Below are 19,125 nucleotides of genomic sequence, written 5' to 3'. Positions count from 1 at the left end.
GGTCGTGGTTCGCCGAACTATTCGGCGAGTCGCCAAATTAGCTGTGTGCTCGCCGAATTGTCTTGTCCAGACATGCTTCAGTAAAACGATCTTATTATTTTACTCTAAACTCCAAAAAATGCAATCTTGGTGGCGTTGGAAAGAAGATTCAAGGACCTATAATTTGGTTGATCATGGGCCACCAATTCATTATATTCTAGAGATACGGTTGTTTGAAGTTGATCCTTATACGAACTCATTCGAAAACTTAGCTGATAGAAATTCTTTGGACTTGACTTGGTGTTAGAAATCCCTTATGACCCTAAACCACATCTAATACTCTTAAAATACTTAGGAATTGATCCTAACTCATGTATACAATTAGAAGTCATTCAGTTTGAGTCTATACGCATATGAAGAATGGTTCGAGTCTTGACGAAAAAAGAAAAAAAATGGGGTGTTACATTTTCCATGTAAACATTGTGTGTCATTTTACCTTCTGCACTTAATTTGAGCATTATGTTAACTGATTGTGTCAAGAGACATGGTCTCCTAACTCGTGTGGTGGACGCATATATTTCATCACGATCAATGTATAAAACACCCAGAAAGGGAGTCACTGGTACACTTATCACATATCGTGAAATTATTAGCTACTAGCAGTACTGGGAAGTATTATTCCATTGTATATATTGGTGATTAAGATAAGTGATCTGCATCATATGTAAGTATGATGGGTTCGAGTCACCAAGAAGCAAAAAAATGTAGAAACTCCTAATAATAACTGGAGCATGGAGTGGCCTCTGCTAGTAGAGGTGATTTCCTACGAATAGTGAGACCACTGGCTTCGGTCATATCCAACTCCTCTGGTTTTAACCCTTTTGGTAATACAAAATTGAACTTGTGCACAAGCCTTGCTAATGCTAGCTCAATTATCACAATAGCAAAAGCAGTTCCTGGGCAGCCCCTTCTGCCTGCTCCAAACGGAATCAACTCAAAGTTTAATCCTTTGACATCAATATTACTATTTAAGAACCTCTCTGGTCGGTAATCCTCTGGATTTTCCCATGATAAAGGATCTCTTCCAATTGTCCAAGCATTGATAAAGACTTGAGTTTTAGCAGGTATTTGATAGCCAAGTATTTTTATGTCTTCCGTTGATTCTCTAGGAATTAGTAGTGGAACCGGTGGATGAAGCCTCAGAGTCTCTTTGATCACTGCTTTAAGATAGTGCATATTTTTTAAGTCATCCTCTGTTATCTCTGTTTTCCCTTGTCCTAATTGTCGCACTTCATCCTCTAACTTTTTCATAACTCTTGGATGCCTCAAAAGCTCTGTCATTATCCACTCTAAAGCTGTATACGTTGTATCCGTACCAGCAGCAAAATTATCCTACGCATTTAAAAAAAAAACTAAAACTGTTATGCTGGATTACGCGTATATGACTAGGTGGAAGCATAATCAATAACATCCTATGTCACCAAGTTTTTAACGATGAAACGATATAGTAGTACAAATTATAATCAAATGCTTCAAAAGAAAAATTAAAACAAAATACGTCATAGAGGGAATGAATAGTATGAGAAATGCTAATTAATTACCAAGATGATAGCTTTCAATGAATCCCTTTGAAGAAGAAATTCAGTTTCCCTTCCATTCTGAATTTCCAACAAAACGTCAACGAAGTCTTTAGATTCACCCGCGCTGTATTCTCCTTTGTTTCTCCTACTAACGTGTTCTTCAATCACAATCTCCAAAAATGTATCCAACTCTCTACCTACTTTCTCCACTTTGTTGTCCAAACCAATGATTTTATTGATCCATTCAAGCCATGGAATGTAATCCCCAATGCTAAAAGTACCCAAAAGTTTAGCAAATTCATCCAGGGTGACCTTAGCATTTATTCCACTTTCTCCTTCATAATATTTCCTCCCCAAGGCCACTCGGCTAACTATGTTATTGGTGAGAGAACAGAAACAATCTCTTAAATCTATCACTGAACTCGACGAATTAGAATCACTCACTTGTCTGATTTTTTCAATCATATTCGATGTTTCTTCTTCTCTCACATGACGATAAGATTGGACTCTTTTGTTGCTGAGAAGGTGAAGCACGCTGATACTTTTAATTAGTCTCCAATATTCCCCATAGGGACTAAAGGCCACGTCCTTTGAGCCATAAAAGAGTCTATCAGCGATGCTAGATTTAGGTCTATTTGACCAAACGAGATCGTGAGTTTTCATGATATTGCGAGCAGCATCGACAGAGGAAGCAACAATCACTGGCTTACTGCCTAAGTGAAGTAGCATGACTGGACCATATTTTTTCGATAGTTCATGGAGTGAATGGTGAGGAAATGATCCCAGTTGATGGAGATTGCCTATGATTGGAAGCTTTCTTGGAGACGGTGGTAACTTTTTTTGATTATTTGAAGTAGAAAAGAAGCATTGATGAAGGAAGAAAGTGAAGAGAAGCATAGGAATTAGAAGAGCATACCAGGGAAGATCCATTCTTCCTTTCTTTCTTTCTTTCTTTCTTTTTTGTCAACTAGGAAATCCAGAATTGATTGTATATATGAATGGAAACAAGTAGTATGAAAATATCATTTTTAATTTGTGTACAGCTTTATCCAGAGAAGCTTCACCACACAAACTAAAAGAGACTATTGATTGCATGACAGAGAAAGGCTTGGCTAGTACCCCAACTTTAAACACAAATTTTAGGTGTATGTTTCAATGGACAAAAGATATTTTTCAATGGCTCTTGGATGCCTCAAAAGCTCTGTCATTATCCACTCTAAATCTGTATACGTTGTATCCGTACCAGCAGAAAATATATCCTATGCATTAAAAAGAAAGGGAAGCACAATCAAAGAATTAAGCTGGAGTATGTGTAAATGATTATGTGGAAGAATAACAATATTCTAAGTCACCAAATTTTTAACTATGAAACAATATATTATGTTTAAAATTATACTAACAAAACACGCCAAGGAGGGAATTAATAATACGAGAGATGCTGATCTTACCAAGAGGATAGCTTTCAATGAATCCCTTTGAAAAGGAAAATCAGTTTCCTTTCCATTCTGAATTTCAAGCAAAACGTCCACGAAATCTTTAGCTTCACCGGTACTCATGTATTCTCCTTTATTGTTCCTAATAATGTGTTCTTCGATCACACTCTCTAAAAATGTATCCAATTCTTTAGCTACTTTCTCCACTTTGGTGTCTAGACCATTGATTTTATTGACCCATTCAAGCCATGGAATATAATCTCCAACATTAAAAGTGCCAAAAAGTTCACCAAATTCATCTAGTTTGACATTAGCATTCATTCCACTTTCTCCTTCATTATGTTTCCTCCCTAAGGCCACTCTGCTAATTATGTTACCAGACAGAGAACAAAAACAATCTCTTAAATCTATCACTGAATTTGAAGAATCACACTTGTCTGATTTTATCAATCATGTTTGATGTTTCTTCTTCTCTGATATCAGGATAAGATTGGACTCTTTTGTTGCTGAGAAGGTGAATCACGGCGATGCTTTTAACTTGTCTCCAGTATTCACCATAGGGACTAAAGCCCACGTTCTTAGAGCCATAAAGGAGTCTATCAGCGAAGCTAGATTTAGGTCTGCTTGAGCAGAAAAGATCGTGAGTTTTCATTATATCGCGAGCAGCTTCGACAGAGGAAGCAATGAGCACAGGCTTACTGCACAAGTGAAGTAGCATCACTGGACCATGTATTTTTGATAGCTTATGTAGAGAACGGTGAGAAAGCGACCCAAGTTGGTGCAGATTTCCTATGATTGGAAGCTTTCTTGGAGATGGTGGTAAGGTTTTATTATTATTCCAACTCGTAAAGAAGCACTTATGAAGAAGGAAAATGAAAACAAACAGAGGAACAAGAAGAGAATACCAAGGAAACTCCATTTTTTCTTTCTTTTTTGATTTTTTGAAGTAGTAAAGAAGCATCTATGAAGGAAGAAAAATAGAGGAATTAGAAGAGAATAGAAGGGAAGATCCATTTTCCTTTTTAGGTAAGGAGTATTGATACGGAACTAAGTCTATATTAGGAAACAAGAAGTCCATGAAATGTCACACCAACCCCCAATCTTTGTTTAGGCCCCATTTATATATGATTTGAAATCAGTTATTTAAAATAAGATTGATTCAAATTTTTAAAAATATTGGATATACAATTTAAATTTATTGAACGATTTTTTTTTTTACTATGTCTCATCCAATTCACAATCAAATCCACAATTTCTAAACATGCTTTCTACGCATCTACGTACTCTCTTAGTTTCAATCTAAGTATATTACTTTTTTTATATATATGTTTTTTTAAAAAAAACATCTTTTTCTATATTTGATAACTCTCTAATAAACAAGAAAAGAAAGAAAAAAAACTTTATAATTCAACATTCTACTCGACATGCAAATTCACATAATTAAAAAGACATTTTGATTCATTCTACACATCCTTAGTTGAATATACACACAAAAGTTCAAAAATAGTTGTTTAACTAATTAAACCACGTAAAGACACAACAATTGCTCTTCTTTAATGGTCAATGAGCGAACGGTTAAGAAACCCCATAATCTTGATCCAACAACACCATTAATTCCTCACCAATCAATTCAAGAGATCAAATATGGATATCTTTTTTTTCTAATTATGGATCTTCGTCCAACAAATTAAATAGAGGCGTTTGGCCATGAAAATATTTTACTTTTTCTTGGAGTTGAATTTCAGAAAGTGTGTTTAGTCATAAAATTTTAAAAATTAACTTGAAATTGAAGTTAAGAATTTTCAAAATTTGAAAAAATAAAAAATGTTATGAAACTATAAAATAATAAGAAGAGTATAGTAGTGAAAAGACACAAGACTGCTTTTTTTTTTTTTGAAGAATGATTTTTACAATGAGGAAAACCCTTCGTTTATATGAGAAAACTCACTTGATCCCAAAAGTTAGAGTTCCTAATTTTTTCTCTAAATCTTCCTACATATACAAATATATTTATAATACACCTCCTTGAATTTTTATTTGATAGATCATGTGTTTCGTTAAAACCTTACTAAAAAAATTCAATGATAAAAATTCTAGTGAAAAAAAAAGAGTACACATATCTAATAATATGTATTTGTGATGTCTCATTAAAAATTTTACAAGGAAACCCCATTGGGGTAAAATCTTGTGAGGAAAAAAAAAATATCTATTAACTCCCCCTCAATCCAATAATTTGAATTTTCGCATCTCAATTTTGTGCACCATCTTCTCGAAAGTTAGAGTTGGTAGATATTTGTGAATGAATCAACTATATTATTACTCAAATGAATTTTCATATAAGATCGTGGATATTTTTCACATTTTAAACCATATTTTTCTCAAATGATATATATTATTGACCTCCACCACACGCATTCTCGACTTATTTCATGATTAAATGATCGTGCTACACAACATGATGGAACAGTAACCCTTCATGAAAACAGATAATATGTCTGTGTCGAACTCTTTTCAAGGTAGGATGTTGGATGTATAATACAAAGGAACTCGTTTCAAGGGGGTGTGAAGATTCATTTTGACATTTTCATGTAATTAAAACTAAAGCTTGGTCCTAAAGAGCAAATAGATGGGCTTTCATTTTGTGGTGGCTGTACAATTTGATATGCTATGCACATTTTTCTGTTTTAAGTGCCCTGGCTCTGCTTACTAATAATACTCGTTTCCAAAATTCATATTCATACCTTTTCTTTTGAACTGATCTCTTTAATTTCTTTATTCCTAATTGATTTTATTTGAGCAACTAATTAAAGGATAAGTCAAACCTCTTCTCTTTCAGCCTTCTTCTTTTGCAATCGGTCATATACCAACTAAACGTTAAAAGCTCTAATTGAATAGTTAAATATCAAATGACAAGACGGCTTACTAGTAGATAGTACTAGATAGCCATAAAAAATAAAAATAAAAAGTTACTAACAAATACGTAAAGAACAGCTTGAACATTTCGACCGAGGTAAACACCCAGAAAGTGAGTCACCAGTTTATTACATACTGGGAAGTAATATTCCATGGCAAATATTGGTGCCTAAGATAAGTTATCTGCATAAAATATAAGCAAGTGAGTTCGAGTCACCAAAGGAGCCAAAAAAGATGAAACTCCTAAAGTTCGAGACACTGCTAATAATAACTAGAGCATGGAGTGGCCACTGCTAGCAGAGGTGATTTCCTAAGAATAGTGATGCCACTGGCTTCGGTCATATCCAAATCCTCCGGTTTTGACCCTTTTGGTAATGCAAAATTGAACTTGTGCACAAGCCTTGCTAATGCTAGCTCAATCACCACAATAGCAAAAGTAATTCCTGGGCAGCCCCTCCTGCCAGCTCCTAACGGAATCAACTCAAAGTTTAATCCTTTGAAATCAATATCACTATTCAAGAACCTCTCTGGCTGGTACTCCTTTGGATCATGCCACGATAATGGGTCTCTGCCGATTGCCCAAGCATTAATAAGGACTTGAGTCTTAGCAGGTATGTGATAGTCTAGTAATTTTATATCTTCAATTGATTCTCGAGGAACTAGAAGTGGATTCGGTGGATGAAGCCTGAGGGACTCTGATCACTGCTTTAAGATAGTGCATATTTCCAAAGTCATCCTCTATTATTTCTGTTTTCCCTTGTGTTAATTGTCGCACTTCATCCTCTAATTTTTTTCACAACTCTTGGATGCCTCGAAAGCTCTGTCATTGTCCACTCCAAAGCTGTATACGTTAATTCTGTGCCAGTAGAAAATATATCCTACGCATTAAAAAGAAGGGAAACACAATCAAAGAAGCTGGAGCATGTGTAAATGATTATGTGGAAGAATAACAATATTCTAAGTCACCAAATTTTTAACTATGAAACAATATACTATGTTCAAAATTATTCTAACAAAACACGCCAAGAAGGGAACAAATAGTGCGAGAGATGCTGATCTTAGCAAGATAATAGCTTTCAGTGAATCCCTTTGAAGAGGAAAGCCAGTTTCCTTTCCATTCTGAATTTCCAGCAAAACATCCACGAAATCTGTAGCTTCACCCGTACTCGTATATTCTTCTTTTTTGTTCATAATAATGTGTTCTTCGATCATTCTCTCTAAAAATGTATCCACTATTTTAGCTACGTTCTCCACTTTGGTGTCTAGACCATTGATTTTATTGACCCATTCAAGCCACGGAATATAATCCCCAACGTTAAAAGTGCCAAAAATTTCGCCAAACTCATCTAGTGTGACCTTAGCATTTATTCCACTTTCTCCTTCATTATATTTCCTCCCCAAGGCCACTCGGCTAACTATGTTATTGGTGAGAGAACAGAAACAATCTGTTAAATCTATCACTGAACTCGAAGAATTAGAATCACTCACTTGTCTGATTTTTTCATTCATATTCGATGTTTCTTCTTCTCTGACATCACAATAAGATTGGACTCTTTTGTTGCTGAGAAGATGAAGCACGACGATGCTTTTCATTCGTCTCCAGTATTCACCACAGGGACTAAAGCCCACGTCTTTAGAGCCATAAAGGAGTCTATCAGCGAAGCTAGACTTAGGTCTGCCTGAGCATACGAGATCGTGAGTTTTCATGATAGCTTCGACAGAGGAAGCAACGAGCACTGGCTTACTGCCCAAGTGAAGTAGCATGACTGGACCATATTTTTTCCATAGTTTATGGAGAGAACGGTGAGGAAACGGCCCAAGTTGGTTCAGATTTCCAATGATTGGAAGCTTTCTTGGAGACGGCCCAAGTTTGTTTAGGCCCTATTTAAATATCATTTGAAATACATTGATTCAAAGTCTGAAGAAGTCTCAAAAAACAAACAGAGACATTCTTTTTTTAAACCGGCTAAAACCAATAAGTAACAAATTAAAACGGAGGAAGAAATATAGTAAATTTAAGTTTGTTAGATTCTTTCCTTCAACTTAACAGGACTCTACGACCAAGATCTCTTTAAAGACAACTCTGGAAGTGTGGCCAACTAGAGAAATAGATAAGCTCAAAATAAGGTCTCACGTCGTTAAATACTGATATATTTTTATTAAAAACTAGTTTTTCGACACGTGCGTTTCACGTGTATTTTATATTATGAAAAACATATTTATGCAAAACAGTATTAATATTATGATAACAAAAGTTTAAATGAAAAACTAAAAAAATTAAAGAACAAAGCACAAACTTTTGCCTATTATGTGTTTGATTTTTTTTAAAACAAAATGAAAATCAAACAAAATACTAGTAGTTTTTTAAAATGTAAAATTACATCATCCCAAACTCAAAGAAAATCAATTTGGTCGATTTTTCAATTTGGATAAGTTTTAAATATTTAGACCCTAACATGCTTCTTCCAATAGGAAAGATCGCACAACAAGTGAGAAAGGTTGATTCTTAGGCTAGATCATAAACATAAGCTAAGTTTCTCATGACTTATATTTGGCGATTGTACCATTCAATTGGTCAAAACAGAATTAATACAAGAGCATTTGAAGTCGCCACTTCTTAACATCTTTTCATTTTTTAGCAATTGCTAACAGAGTACTAACAAGAGAAAAAAAGAACAATTAATATCCGATGGATTCTTCTTATAATAAATGTGGTTCCCGTAGTAGTACCACCAATGCATATACCACATGAGCGCACACGTTATTTTTCTAAAAAGAAACTATGCCTAGATCAGGGAAATTTTATTATAAGAAATACTGTAGAATATGATTCTGAATTACCTTATGAAAAGAAAATACAAAATCACTTAATTGCACAAATTCTCCAGATCTTAAGATAGAATCTACATAGTGCCAAATGTTATAGAAAATTGTAGAACTACAACTATATTTGATATTACGTCAAACGCATCATAGGTTATTGAACATATTTATTTTATCCATAAACATAAAATAAAAATAAAGAGCAACAACAAAAATAAGTTGTTGCATAGAGAAACATCTAATAAAAATATGTTAGATGAGCATTTTCTCAAAAGGAATTGACATAGATGAGCCAGATTTTTAATAGATGGTATAAATGAGTATTTTCTCAAAATTTGATGGCTTATTTGAGCCTTTTACCTATAGAGCCTATATTGATTGACTTTTAGCTTTTGACTTATAAGCCAAAAGTCATAAGCTAAAAATTCTAACTTATGACTTTTAGATTATTTTTAACATTTTAGCTTAAAACTAAGTGTTTATACACTTTTATATGTTGTCCAAATACTCCAAAAGTGCTTAGAAGCTGTTTTGACTTCAAAAACACTTAGATTAAGGCAAATCAGACAAAAGAAGTGATGAAAAAGATGAATACTTGACCAAATAATTGGTTGTGCAAGTTAGTTTGTACACTTTTTCTCATCAAAAGAAAAAGAAATACGTGACCGAACGACTGAGACGCAGAAGAATGAATATAAAATTGCATGAAAAACCAGCTGGTCGGAAGTTCCTAAGTTTATCTTTTACATTAGTAAATTACAATCAGTTGATTATAAAGTAATCAATAAAATACATGAACATTCTTGATTTGGTAAACTGTTTGAGACCATCTCTGCTCAAAGAAGGGTACGGTCTTATATGAAGTTTATTCCAAAATAATTTACACTTTTAAATTGGAGACAAATATGTTTGGGGGAGGAAACACTACAACTAAAGTTTGATATAATGAAAATAAATTAGACACGAGAATTTTACGTGGAAACCCCTCTAAATGATAGAAGGGAAAAACCACGGGGTAGAAGGATCTCACTATAAAAATATGGAGTACACAGCTCTCAAATACAAGGAGAAAACAACAATTAACACTTCTCTCTTGTAAAAGGAACAACTACTAAAGAGGACACTCAAGACTACAATATTTATCTTGGTGTATAACTCTATTTGTATTCTTACTCTCTCTTTCTGGGATGGGATAAATGAGGGCAAGAGGTCTTCTATTTATAGGAAACTAGAAACACGTAAAATCCGTGTATTGAACCTCCCTTTTTGACTACGCGTTTTGTTCCTTTTTTGACTACGCGTTCAAAACGCGTTTTGTTGACTACGCGTTCAAAACGCGTATTGACTATCTTGCATTCTCCCACTTGAAGATTTAATTGAGAATCAATTAAGTCTTCACACCATCCTTTCTACCCAATTACTGCAATATTACGTTTCTGCTAGGCCAATAGAAGATCGACACCATATAAACTTGTTACTATTGATCGGCTTTGTAAACATATCTACTAGATTGTCATTAGTATGAATTTTCTGAATATCCACACTGCCTTCTTCCACCTTCTCACGAACAAAGTGATACTGAACTCGTATGTGCTTTGTCCTTGAATGAAATATCGGATTCTTTGCAAGATGCAAAGCGCTCTGACTATCACAAAACAAAGCAATCTTCTCTTGTTTGTGCCCGAACTCCTCCAATAACATCTGCATCCATATTGCCTCTTTGCTAGCTTGTGTAGCTGCTACATATTCTGCTTCCGTCGTAGATGTAGCCACGATAGACTGCAGTTTTGAAACCCAGCTTACAGCTCCTCCAGCAAGAGTAAACACATAACCTGTGGTGGACTTGCTTTTATCAAGATCACCTCCATAATCTGAATCAACATAACCTTTAACAGTAAAGTCTGATCCTCCATAACATATTGTAACATCTGAGGTACCCTTGATGTATCTCAGGATCCTCTTAACAGTATTCTAATGCTCTCTACCAGGATTAGCCATGTATCGACTAACCACTCCCACTGCTTGTGTAATGTCAGGTCTTGTACATACCATGGCGAACATTAAACTTCCCACTGCTGATGCATACAGTACTCGAGACATCTCCATCCTCTCTGCTTCATTGCTAGGACACATACTTGAGGATAACTTGAAATTAATAGGAAGTGGGGTAGAAATTGACTTACAGTCTTGCATCTTGAAGCGTCTCAAGATTTTCTTCAAGTAGTTCTTTTGAGAAAGCCAAATCTTCCTATTATTTCTGTCTCGGTGAATTTGCATTCCTGGAATTTTATTTGCTGGTCCCAAGTCCTTCATTTCAAACTCCCTAGCCAACTGTGCCTTTAAATTTGTGAGACGATCTTTGTTGGGGCCTGCTACCAACATGTCGTCAACATACAACAGCAAAATAACAAAATCTTCATCACCAAATCTCTTGTAATAAACACAAGGATCTGAACTATGTCTGTTGTATCCAAGGCTTATAATGAAGGAATCAAATCTCTTATACCAATATCTCGGTGCCTGTTTGAGACCATATAGAGATTTGTTCAACCTGCAAACCAAGTTCTCTTTTCCCTGTTCTTCAAAACCTTCTGGTTGGAGCATATAAATTTCTTCTTCAAGTTATCCATGAAGAAATACAGTTTTGACATCTAACTGCTCCAAGTACAAGTCAAATGTAGCACACATCGCCAGGACCACTATAATTGTTGTGAGTCAAACCACCGGATAAAATATCTCATTGAAGTCTATACCATCTTTCTGAGCGAATCCTTTCACCACCAATCTTGCACGATACTTATCCACTTGATCATTACTATTGCGTTTGATCTTGTAGACCCATTTGTTTCCAATGGCCTTCCTTCCTTGTGGTAATTGAACAAGATTCCATGTTTTATTTTTATAGAGAGCTTCAATTTCTTCTTGCATTGTTGCCACCCACAGAGATGATTCTTGGCCTTTCATAGCCTCGTGAAAAGTTGAAGGCTCTCCATCTTCTATTAGTAGACAATATGCAATATTACTCTCCATAGAATAATCTGAGTGCCAAGCTGGTTCTCTTCTCTCCCTAGTTGATCGTCGAACTTCTGGAGTTTCGATCTCAGCTTGCTCTTGTTCTTCGTGCTCTGGTGCTGCTTCAGAAGAAACTAGAACTTATTCTATTTCTTCAACTTCAACTGTAGTAGTCTCTGATTTTTCTTTTGAAGTGCTACCTTCTTTTGCTTGTATCTTATTTTCAACAAATACAACATCCATGATGATTACCACCTTGCGGGCTGTGGGATCGCACAAGCGATACCCCTTGACTCCATCAGCATACCCTAAGAAAATGCATTCCCTAGATTTTGTATCCAGCTTTGATTTTTTTTGGGTGTTGTACATAATATAAGCAGGACTTCCGAATATATGTAAGCGAGAATAATCAGCTGGTTTTCCTGTCCACATCTCCATTGGCGTTTTCAGATCAATTGCGGTTGATGGTGACCGATTGATCACATAACAGGCGGTTTTGACTGCTTCTGCCCAGAATGGTTTTTCCAACCCTGCAGTTGCAAACATAGCTCTTGTCCGTTCCAACAAGGTTCTGTTCATCCGCTCTGCTACTCCATTTTGTTGTGGAGTATATGCCACCGTGAACTGCCGTTTAATACCTTCTTGTTTACAGAAGTTAATAAATTCATCACCAGTGTATTCTCCTCCATTATCTGTCCCACTTGATCTTTTTCTCAGATTCAAGTTCCACCCGCGCTTTGAATTCTTTGAAAACTGAAAAAACATATGCCTTCCTCTTGATTGGATACACCCAACTTCTTCTGGAGTAATTGTCAATAAATGACACAAAATATTTCGCTCCTCCTAGAGACTCCACCGGTGCTTGCCAGACATCAGAGTGAACCAGATCTAGTATTTTCTTACTTTTAGTAGAGGAACTGCTAAACTTCAATCTATTTTGCTTACTGGTAACACAATGCTCACAAAATGATAGTGAAACTTTTTTGAGCCCTGGAAGAAGTTTTTGCTTAGCAAGAATCTTCAAACCTCGTTCCGACATATGGCCAAGTTTACGATGCCACATCATCGTTGATTCTTCAAATGAACTTGCTGACGCGGTTGATGTTTTTCCTTCTTGGTGTGTTTCACATTTAAGCATATATAGATTTGCAGCAAGTTTTTCTACTTTCATCACTACAAGCGGTCCTTTGGATATTCTCATGACTCCACCATGAGTCTTATACGAACATCCGTTATCATCTAGTTGTCCTAAAGACAATAGATTCTTCTTCAAGTCTTTTACATGTCGTACCTCCTGGATGGTGCGAACCATGCCATCATAAATCTTTATTTTGATGGACCCAATACCAATAACATCCAAAGCATGATCGTTTCCCATGAACACAGATCCTCCTGAGATAGGATTATATTGATGGAACCATTCTCTCCTGGAAGTCATGTGCCATGTTGCTCCTGTGTCCATGATCCAGACATCAGCAAAACATTTTCTGCCTTCATTATTTGATATTGCCTCACTACATAAAATATCGCCATCATCCGAGGTACATGCAACATTCTCTTAAGCATTTGATGGCTCAGGGTGTTCACTCTTCTTCTTGAACCGACAATCTTTCTTGAAGTGTCTTTTCTTGCCACAGTTGTAGCACTTGATATTCTTCTTACTTCTTGATTGAGATTTGCCATGATTGTGACCCCCACTGGGGTCACGTTCCGTTGGTCTTCCTCTCACCATCATCAAAGCTTCAGCTTGTTGTGAACTTGCTTGTCTGTCTTTCTTATTTTTGCGCCGATTTTCTTCTTCCAAGACAACGGCTGCAATTTCATCGAAAACTAGACTGTCAGTATTGTTCGTCAGGTTGATGATGAGTTGATCATATGAGTCAGGTAGACTTTGAAGTAGAAGCTCCGCACGTTCAGTCCCCTCTATTTTGCAACCCATTGTCGTAAGTTGCGAAAACAGAGTATTTAAAGTATTGATGTGTTCAGTAACTGACATGGACTCTCCCATTCGAAGAGTATACAATCTTCTTTTTAAAAAGATTTTATTATGCAAAGACTTGGCCTCATACAATCCCGTAAGAGTATCCCATATTTCCTTCGCCGTCCGCTTTTCTGCCACACTAGACAACACTTGATCAGCTAGTGCCAAGTGTAGATCAACAACTATGTTGCTGTCTATGTCGTTCCATTTGCTGTCATCAACAAAGTCTGTGGGCTTGCCTTCAATTGCAGCTAAGCAATTGTCTTTTCTCAATATCGCTTTTATTTTCATTTTCCACAATGAGAAATTAGTCTCATTGAATTTCTCAACGTCAAACTTTGTTGTACTCGACATTGTTATTTGCTTCACACTCTTCTAGATTGTTTCTGAATATTTTTATGAACAATCGTGACAAACTGTACCGTCACCGAAATTTACTATTCACGTGAATAGTACTGTTCACCAAATTTACTATTCACAAATAATACCTTCGCATAATACAAACAGAATAACCGAGGGCTCTGATACCACTGTTGGGGGGAGGAAGCACTACAACTAAAGTTTGATATGATGAAAATAATGAAAATAAATTAGACACGAGAATTTTACGTGGAAACCCCTCTAAATAATAGAAGGAAAAAACCACGGGGTAGAAGGATCTCACTATAAAAATATGGAGTACACAGCTCTCAAATACAAGGAGAAAACAATAATTAACACTTCTCTCTTGTAAAAGGAACAACTACTAAAGAGGACACTCAAGACTACAATATTTATCTTGGTGTATAACTCTATTTGTATTCTTACTCTCTCTTTCTGGAATGGGATAAATGAGGGCAAGAGGTCTTCTATTTATAGGAAACTAGAAACGCGTAAAGTCCGCGTATTGAACCTCCCTTTTTGACTATGCGTTCAAAACGCGTTTTGTTCCTTTTTTGACTACGCGTTCAAAACGCGTATTGACTATCTTGCAAAATAGTGGCCAATCAGTGAAATCCATAGTCATGAAAAAACAAGTATAGAAGGCGAAAGTGAATTTATTAAGGTATTTACATAAAACTTACGACTACATAAGTGCAGTAGAAAGGCCATGACTGAGAAGAAAGAGCCACCGGGAGATTTAACTTTTAAGGAGATACTAAAATCAAATGGTAACAACTCTTCTCAACAGGCACTTGAAGCAACTTGGTATCCATTAATAGTAAGCGTTTGAAACACATCCGTTCGTATGGAAGGGTGGATTAGGATGGATACTATCAATTTGTTCATTACTATTGCAACAAGCTGGAGTTTTACCGAGGCTAATATATTTTTAAATTAGGGTAATTAACCAATAAATTTTAAGAAGGATAAAAAAGTAATTTAACTTTTAGATTTAGGAGTTCATGTTTTTAAGGTAGCATAGATAGATATAGATACATTAATCCAATGAATAAAGATACTTAAGAAGTATATTTAACAATTTAGAAGAAAAAACAAAAAAGAGAGAAACATTATTTGCCTAGGCAACCCACCTTGCATATTGTTGTTGATATTACAAGATTACAAATTATAATTAAAAAATAAAATGAAGAAAATATATTCACTTCTTGGCTGAGGCGAGTATATCTCGCTCTCTTTAAAGAGATTCAAGCCCACTGTAGTAAATCTTTTCACCGTTCCAGCAGTAGTCCTCTTGACTTGTCCCCTCCAGGATACAACAACCTTATCACAAAATGTAACTCAACAAACTCTTGACAAGAGTTGAGTTTAAAGCTCCACAAATAATAACACCTCCCTTAACTTATAAGAACTTTTTTTTTAACAAACTTAATGCACTTAATCTTATCTTATCTTTTTTAAAAAAACAAATAAGACCTCTCTATTTATAGGAGAGAAAACCATTCAAAGATGAATAAATAATGGAATGCCATCATTATCATTTAGTGTATTACTATGATTTAGTGCACCACTTATTAGTGATAATTAGGTTTAAAATACATAATGAAATGAATAACCTTGCACTAACTAAAGATGATAATGAAAGGCATTTTTATGCACTAAAGAGAGAATTATAACATATGTCACTTATACAAATTAGTATCACTGAATATTGATATTAAAATGCTAAAACTAATAATCCCCCACTTATTTTAATATTATATAAGATAGTTTATTAGCTGAAGGAAGACTACTATATATAATAGAGGTGTGTTTTGCATTGAACCTCCACTTAGTGAAACAATAACATTTACTCCAGAGTCGTAGTGGTCTTAGACTTGAACTATGTCTCCTTAAGGGACATAAAATATTACTGTTCACACATAGTAATCAAGGTGTTGTCTCGAGTTTTATAAGTCAACACATTATGATCTTGTGATATCCCGGTTTTATGAGTACTTTTGAGAATAAGCTCAATTCTCATAGGAAGCGGCCTACTTCCACACTCACATAGGTGAAATCTGTCAAGAGTGCTCCTGTAAATTTAACACCCCACCCATACGGGCTACAATTTTTTATTAAGAGTTTTTTAAACTCAACATCCATAATTTACTACAAAAAACAATGCACTCACATCATAGGGAGGGAATAAAAAATAATGCATTTTTTTTTCACAACAAATCATCATATTATTCGTTTTTCCCATTGAATCTGGTTATAGGATCTCTAGTCTCCAGGTTGGTTTCCTCATATATGACTCATGAATTTATAGGTTTCAATCCCATCTCCCTCGATGTGCTCCAGAGTTTTTCTCTTGTTAAGGCCTTAGTAAGAGGATCTGCAAGATTTTCACAAGATTTGACATAATCAACATTAATGGTACCACTTGTCAAATATGATCTTACATTACTGTGTTTCCTCCTTATAGGTCTGGATTTACAGTTGTAATAACGATTTTGAACTCTACCAATTGCTTCAGTGCTATCATAATGAATTAAAATTGGAGGAATTGGTTTTTCAAAATAAGATATTTGAAATAATAAATCTCTTAACCAATTCGTTTCCTCACTAGCTGAAGCTAAAACAATTAGTTCAGCCTCCATGGTAGAGTTAGCAATTATAGTTTGTTTTTTTGATTTCCAACAAATAGCACCATTACTCAATGTAAAAATGTAACCAGTGGTAGAACAGGAATCACTTGCTAGAGTATTCCAATCTACATCAGAAAAGCCTTCAAGTACAACAGGATATTTCTTATAGAACAAACCACAAATTTTTGTTCCAATTAAATATCTCATAACTCTTGTTATAGCATGTCAATGTTCATTACCTGGCGTGCTTGTAAACCTGCTAAGTACTCCTACTGCATATGCAATACTATACCTACTGCAATCAGTCACATATCTCAAACTTTCAATTAAGCTAGCATACTCTTTTTGATTTATCATATCATTTTCACTTTGAACAGGAAACAAGTGTATACCTGAATCAAAAGGAGTTAAAACATGCTTGCAATCAAGAAAGTTGTATTTTTTAAAAAAATTTCTCAACATAATGTGACTGGTCAAAGAAAATTCCATCACATGTTCTAGTAATTTTTATTCCAAGAATAAAATTTGTCTAACCAAGATCTTTCATATCAAAATGGCTTCTAAAAATTTCTTAGTATCATCAAGAACATTCATATTCCAACCAAAGATCAATAAATCATCAACATATAGGCAAATAATAACATGTTGTTAAGAAATATACTAGTTTAACAATTAAAAGGAGAAACAATAACAAAAAGATTAATAAATAGAGAGAGAGAGAATTTAGAGGAAGTATGTATTTTCTGTTTTCTGCTGCGTGTATGTCTTCATTGTCATGCCAAGAGATGACAATATATAGGCTAGAAAAAAAGAGAAAACTAGTTGGTATGTCTTCATTGTAGTGAAGCCCTGTCAGGCAGTCGCCTATTCACGATCATCCTTCACGGGATGTGAAGAGGAATATAGACTGGGAAAATGCATCGTAGTCCAGCCTAGTGCAAGTTGGATCATAGGTGAGGACCACGATAGGGACCACGACTCGTAGTGGGCACCATGATACGTGGAGGTCACCCATTTATACCCAAATCATAGTCCAGCACCAAGACCATAACCACGGGCCATGGTGAGCTTCACGAATCGTGGTGGGGCCCTATTCTAGGAAAATTTTAGTAAGTTCAGGGTTGTTTGGGTCATTTCTCCTATGGTCTCATTAATGTATCTAGAATTTTTTGGGGATATATTCCTAGCCTATAATGAATCCTTAACACTCTTAAATCCTCATTATTCCAAATCACAAGATCAATCCTGTCAAGTCTCTCAAATTCCTCTCAGAGACTATCAAATTCCTCTCAGGATTGATCTTGTGATTTGGAATAATGAGGATTTATATCATACTCTGATATTCTGTTTCTAACTTGTTTTCACGGTTTGGATTTTTATTTAGTTATTTCTCCTAACTAAAATATTCAGGTTAGTTTCAACCTTTCTTTATATATTAGCTTATTATTTTAAAAATGTTCTTCCCTTGTTTGTTTACTTTATTAAAGTAAAATCATATGATCATGTTATACCTCTATATTATTTGTATATTGCTTGTACATTCTTTATGGTTTAGCAGGGTTTGGATTTCAAAGTTCAAGACATGAAGAGTTCATTTGGAACAGGATTCAGATAGTTTTAGTTTCCTATTTTATTATTTCTATTTGTATATTATTCTCTCTTGATTATTTTGCTTGTAATAATAAACTTTGTATATAATAAAAGGGAGAAAATACATGGGGAGGGAATATACTTGCTATTTGCTTATTCTATTTTTTAGTTTATCATAAATTTATGTTTCTGAAAAATATGTGATCTAGTTATAATACTCAAATCCACGTGCTTAGGTTTATCTATTCACGATATAAATATTTTTTTTACAGAATGTTTGCTTCACTCAAAAATAAAAATAAAATGATCTAATGATAGTTTGTTAAATAACGTTTATCATCATATATGTTTTAAAAAAATAAAATAATTTGTCTATTTTATATGTGTTATCTTTATTTATTAAATTTTAAATCTCATTATAATAATTTCTTTGATGATTATTATACATTATAACTTGTCCTTTAAACTTAAAATCATGTTATAGTTTCAAACAATAACTTTGTCATATTAACTATTTAGACATTATATATGTAGGATCTACTAAATAATTTTGAATATGATGATAATCATATTTAGATTGGAATGCCATTTCATATAGACATCATGCCCATATGATTTTATAATTTTAATTTATCATTACTATATATATTTTAATTAATATTTTCTAACATATTAATTGTTTAGATATCATGTCCGAGGGATATATTTAGCGTGATAAAAATCATATAGAAACCATGTCTATAGGATTAAAAGAGTTTTTGATATTTTATTTAGAAATTATGCCAATAGAATTTTAATAATTA

The 19,125-nt window shown here is 34.6% G+C and overlaps 1 protein-coding gene and 2 pseudogenes across 1 annotated transcript; all 3 read right to left on the bottom strand.

Annotated features, from left to right (window-relative positions):
- Positions 1–420: 420 nt before the first annotated feature.
- Positions 421–2,611, bottom strand: LOC129896633 (cytochrome P450 71A3-like). Its single transcript, XM_055972565.1, has 2 exons — positions 1,581–2,611; positions 421–1,371 (listed from the first exon to the last, which is right to left on the bottom strand). Exons 1-2 carry the CDS (start codon positions 2,487–2,489, stop codon positions 754–756), a joined length of 1,527 nt encoding a protein of 508 aa, XP_055828540.1. The 5' UTR covers positions 2,490–2,611; the 3' UTR covers positions 421–753.
- Positions 2,612–2,698: 87 nt separating this feature from the next.
- LOC129894496 (cytochrome P450 71A3-like) lies at positions 2,699–4,126 on the bottom strand (annotated as a pseudogene).
- Positions 4,127–5,973: 1,847 nt separating this feature from the next.
- Positions 5,974–16,305, bottom strand: LOC129895693 (cytochrome P450 71A4-like; annotated as a pseudogene).
- Between the last annotated feature and the right edge of the window lie 2,820 nt (positions 16,306–19,125).

Source organism: Solanum dulcamara, chromosome 7 (genome assembly GCF_947179165.1).
Source record: "Solanum dulcamara chromosome 7, daSolDulc1.2, whole genome shotgun sequence".
Taxonomy (NCBI): domain Eukaryota; kingdom Viridiplantae; phylum Streptophyta; class Magnoliopsida; order Solanales; family Solanaceae; genus Solanum; species Solanum dulcamara.
This window is presented reverse-complemented; position numbering and strand designations above follow the sequence as displayed.

Bases quoted from the DNA above. Each gene is read 5' to 3' on its own strand.
- LOC129896633 (XM_055972565.1), bottom strand. From the start codon at position 2,489: ATGGATCTTCCCTGGTATGCTCTTCTAATTCCTATGCTTCTCTTCACT. The intron at 1,372-1,580 runs GTAATTAATTAG...TTAAATGCGTAG, and splicing joins CATTGAAAGCTATCATCTTG to GATAATTTTGCTGCTGGTAC.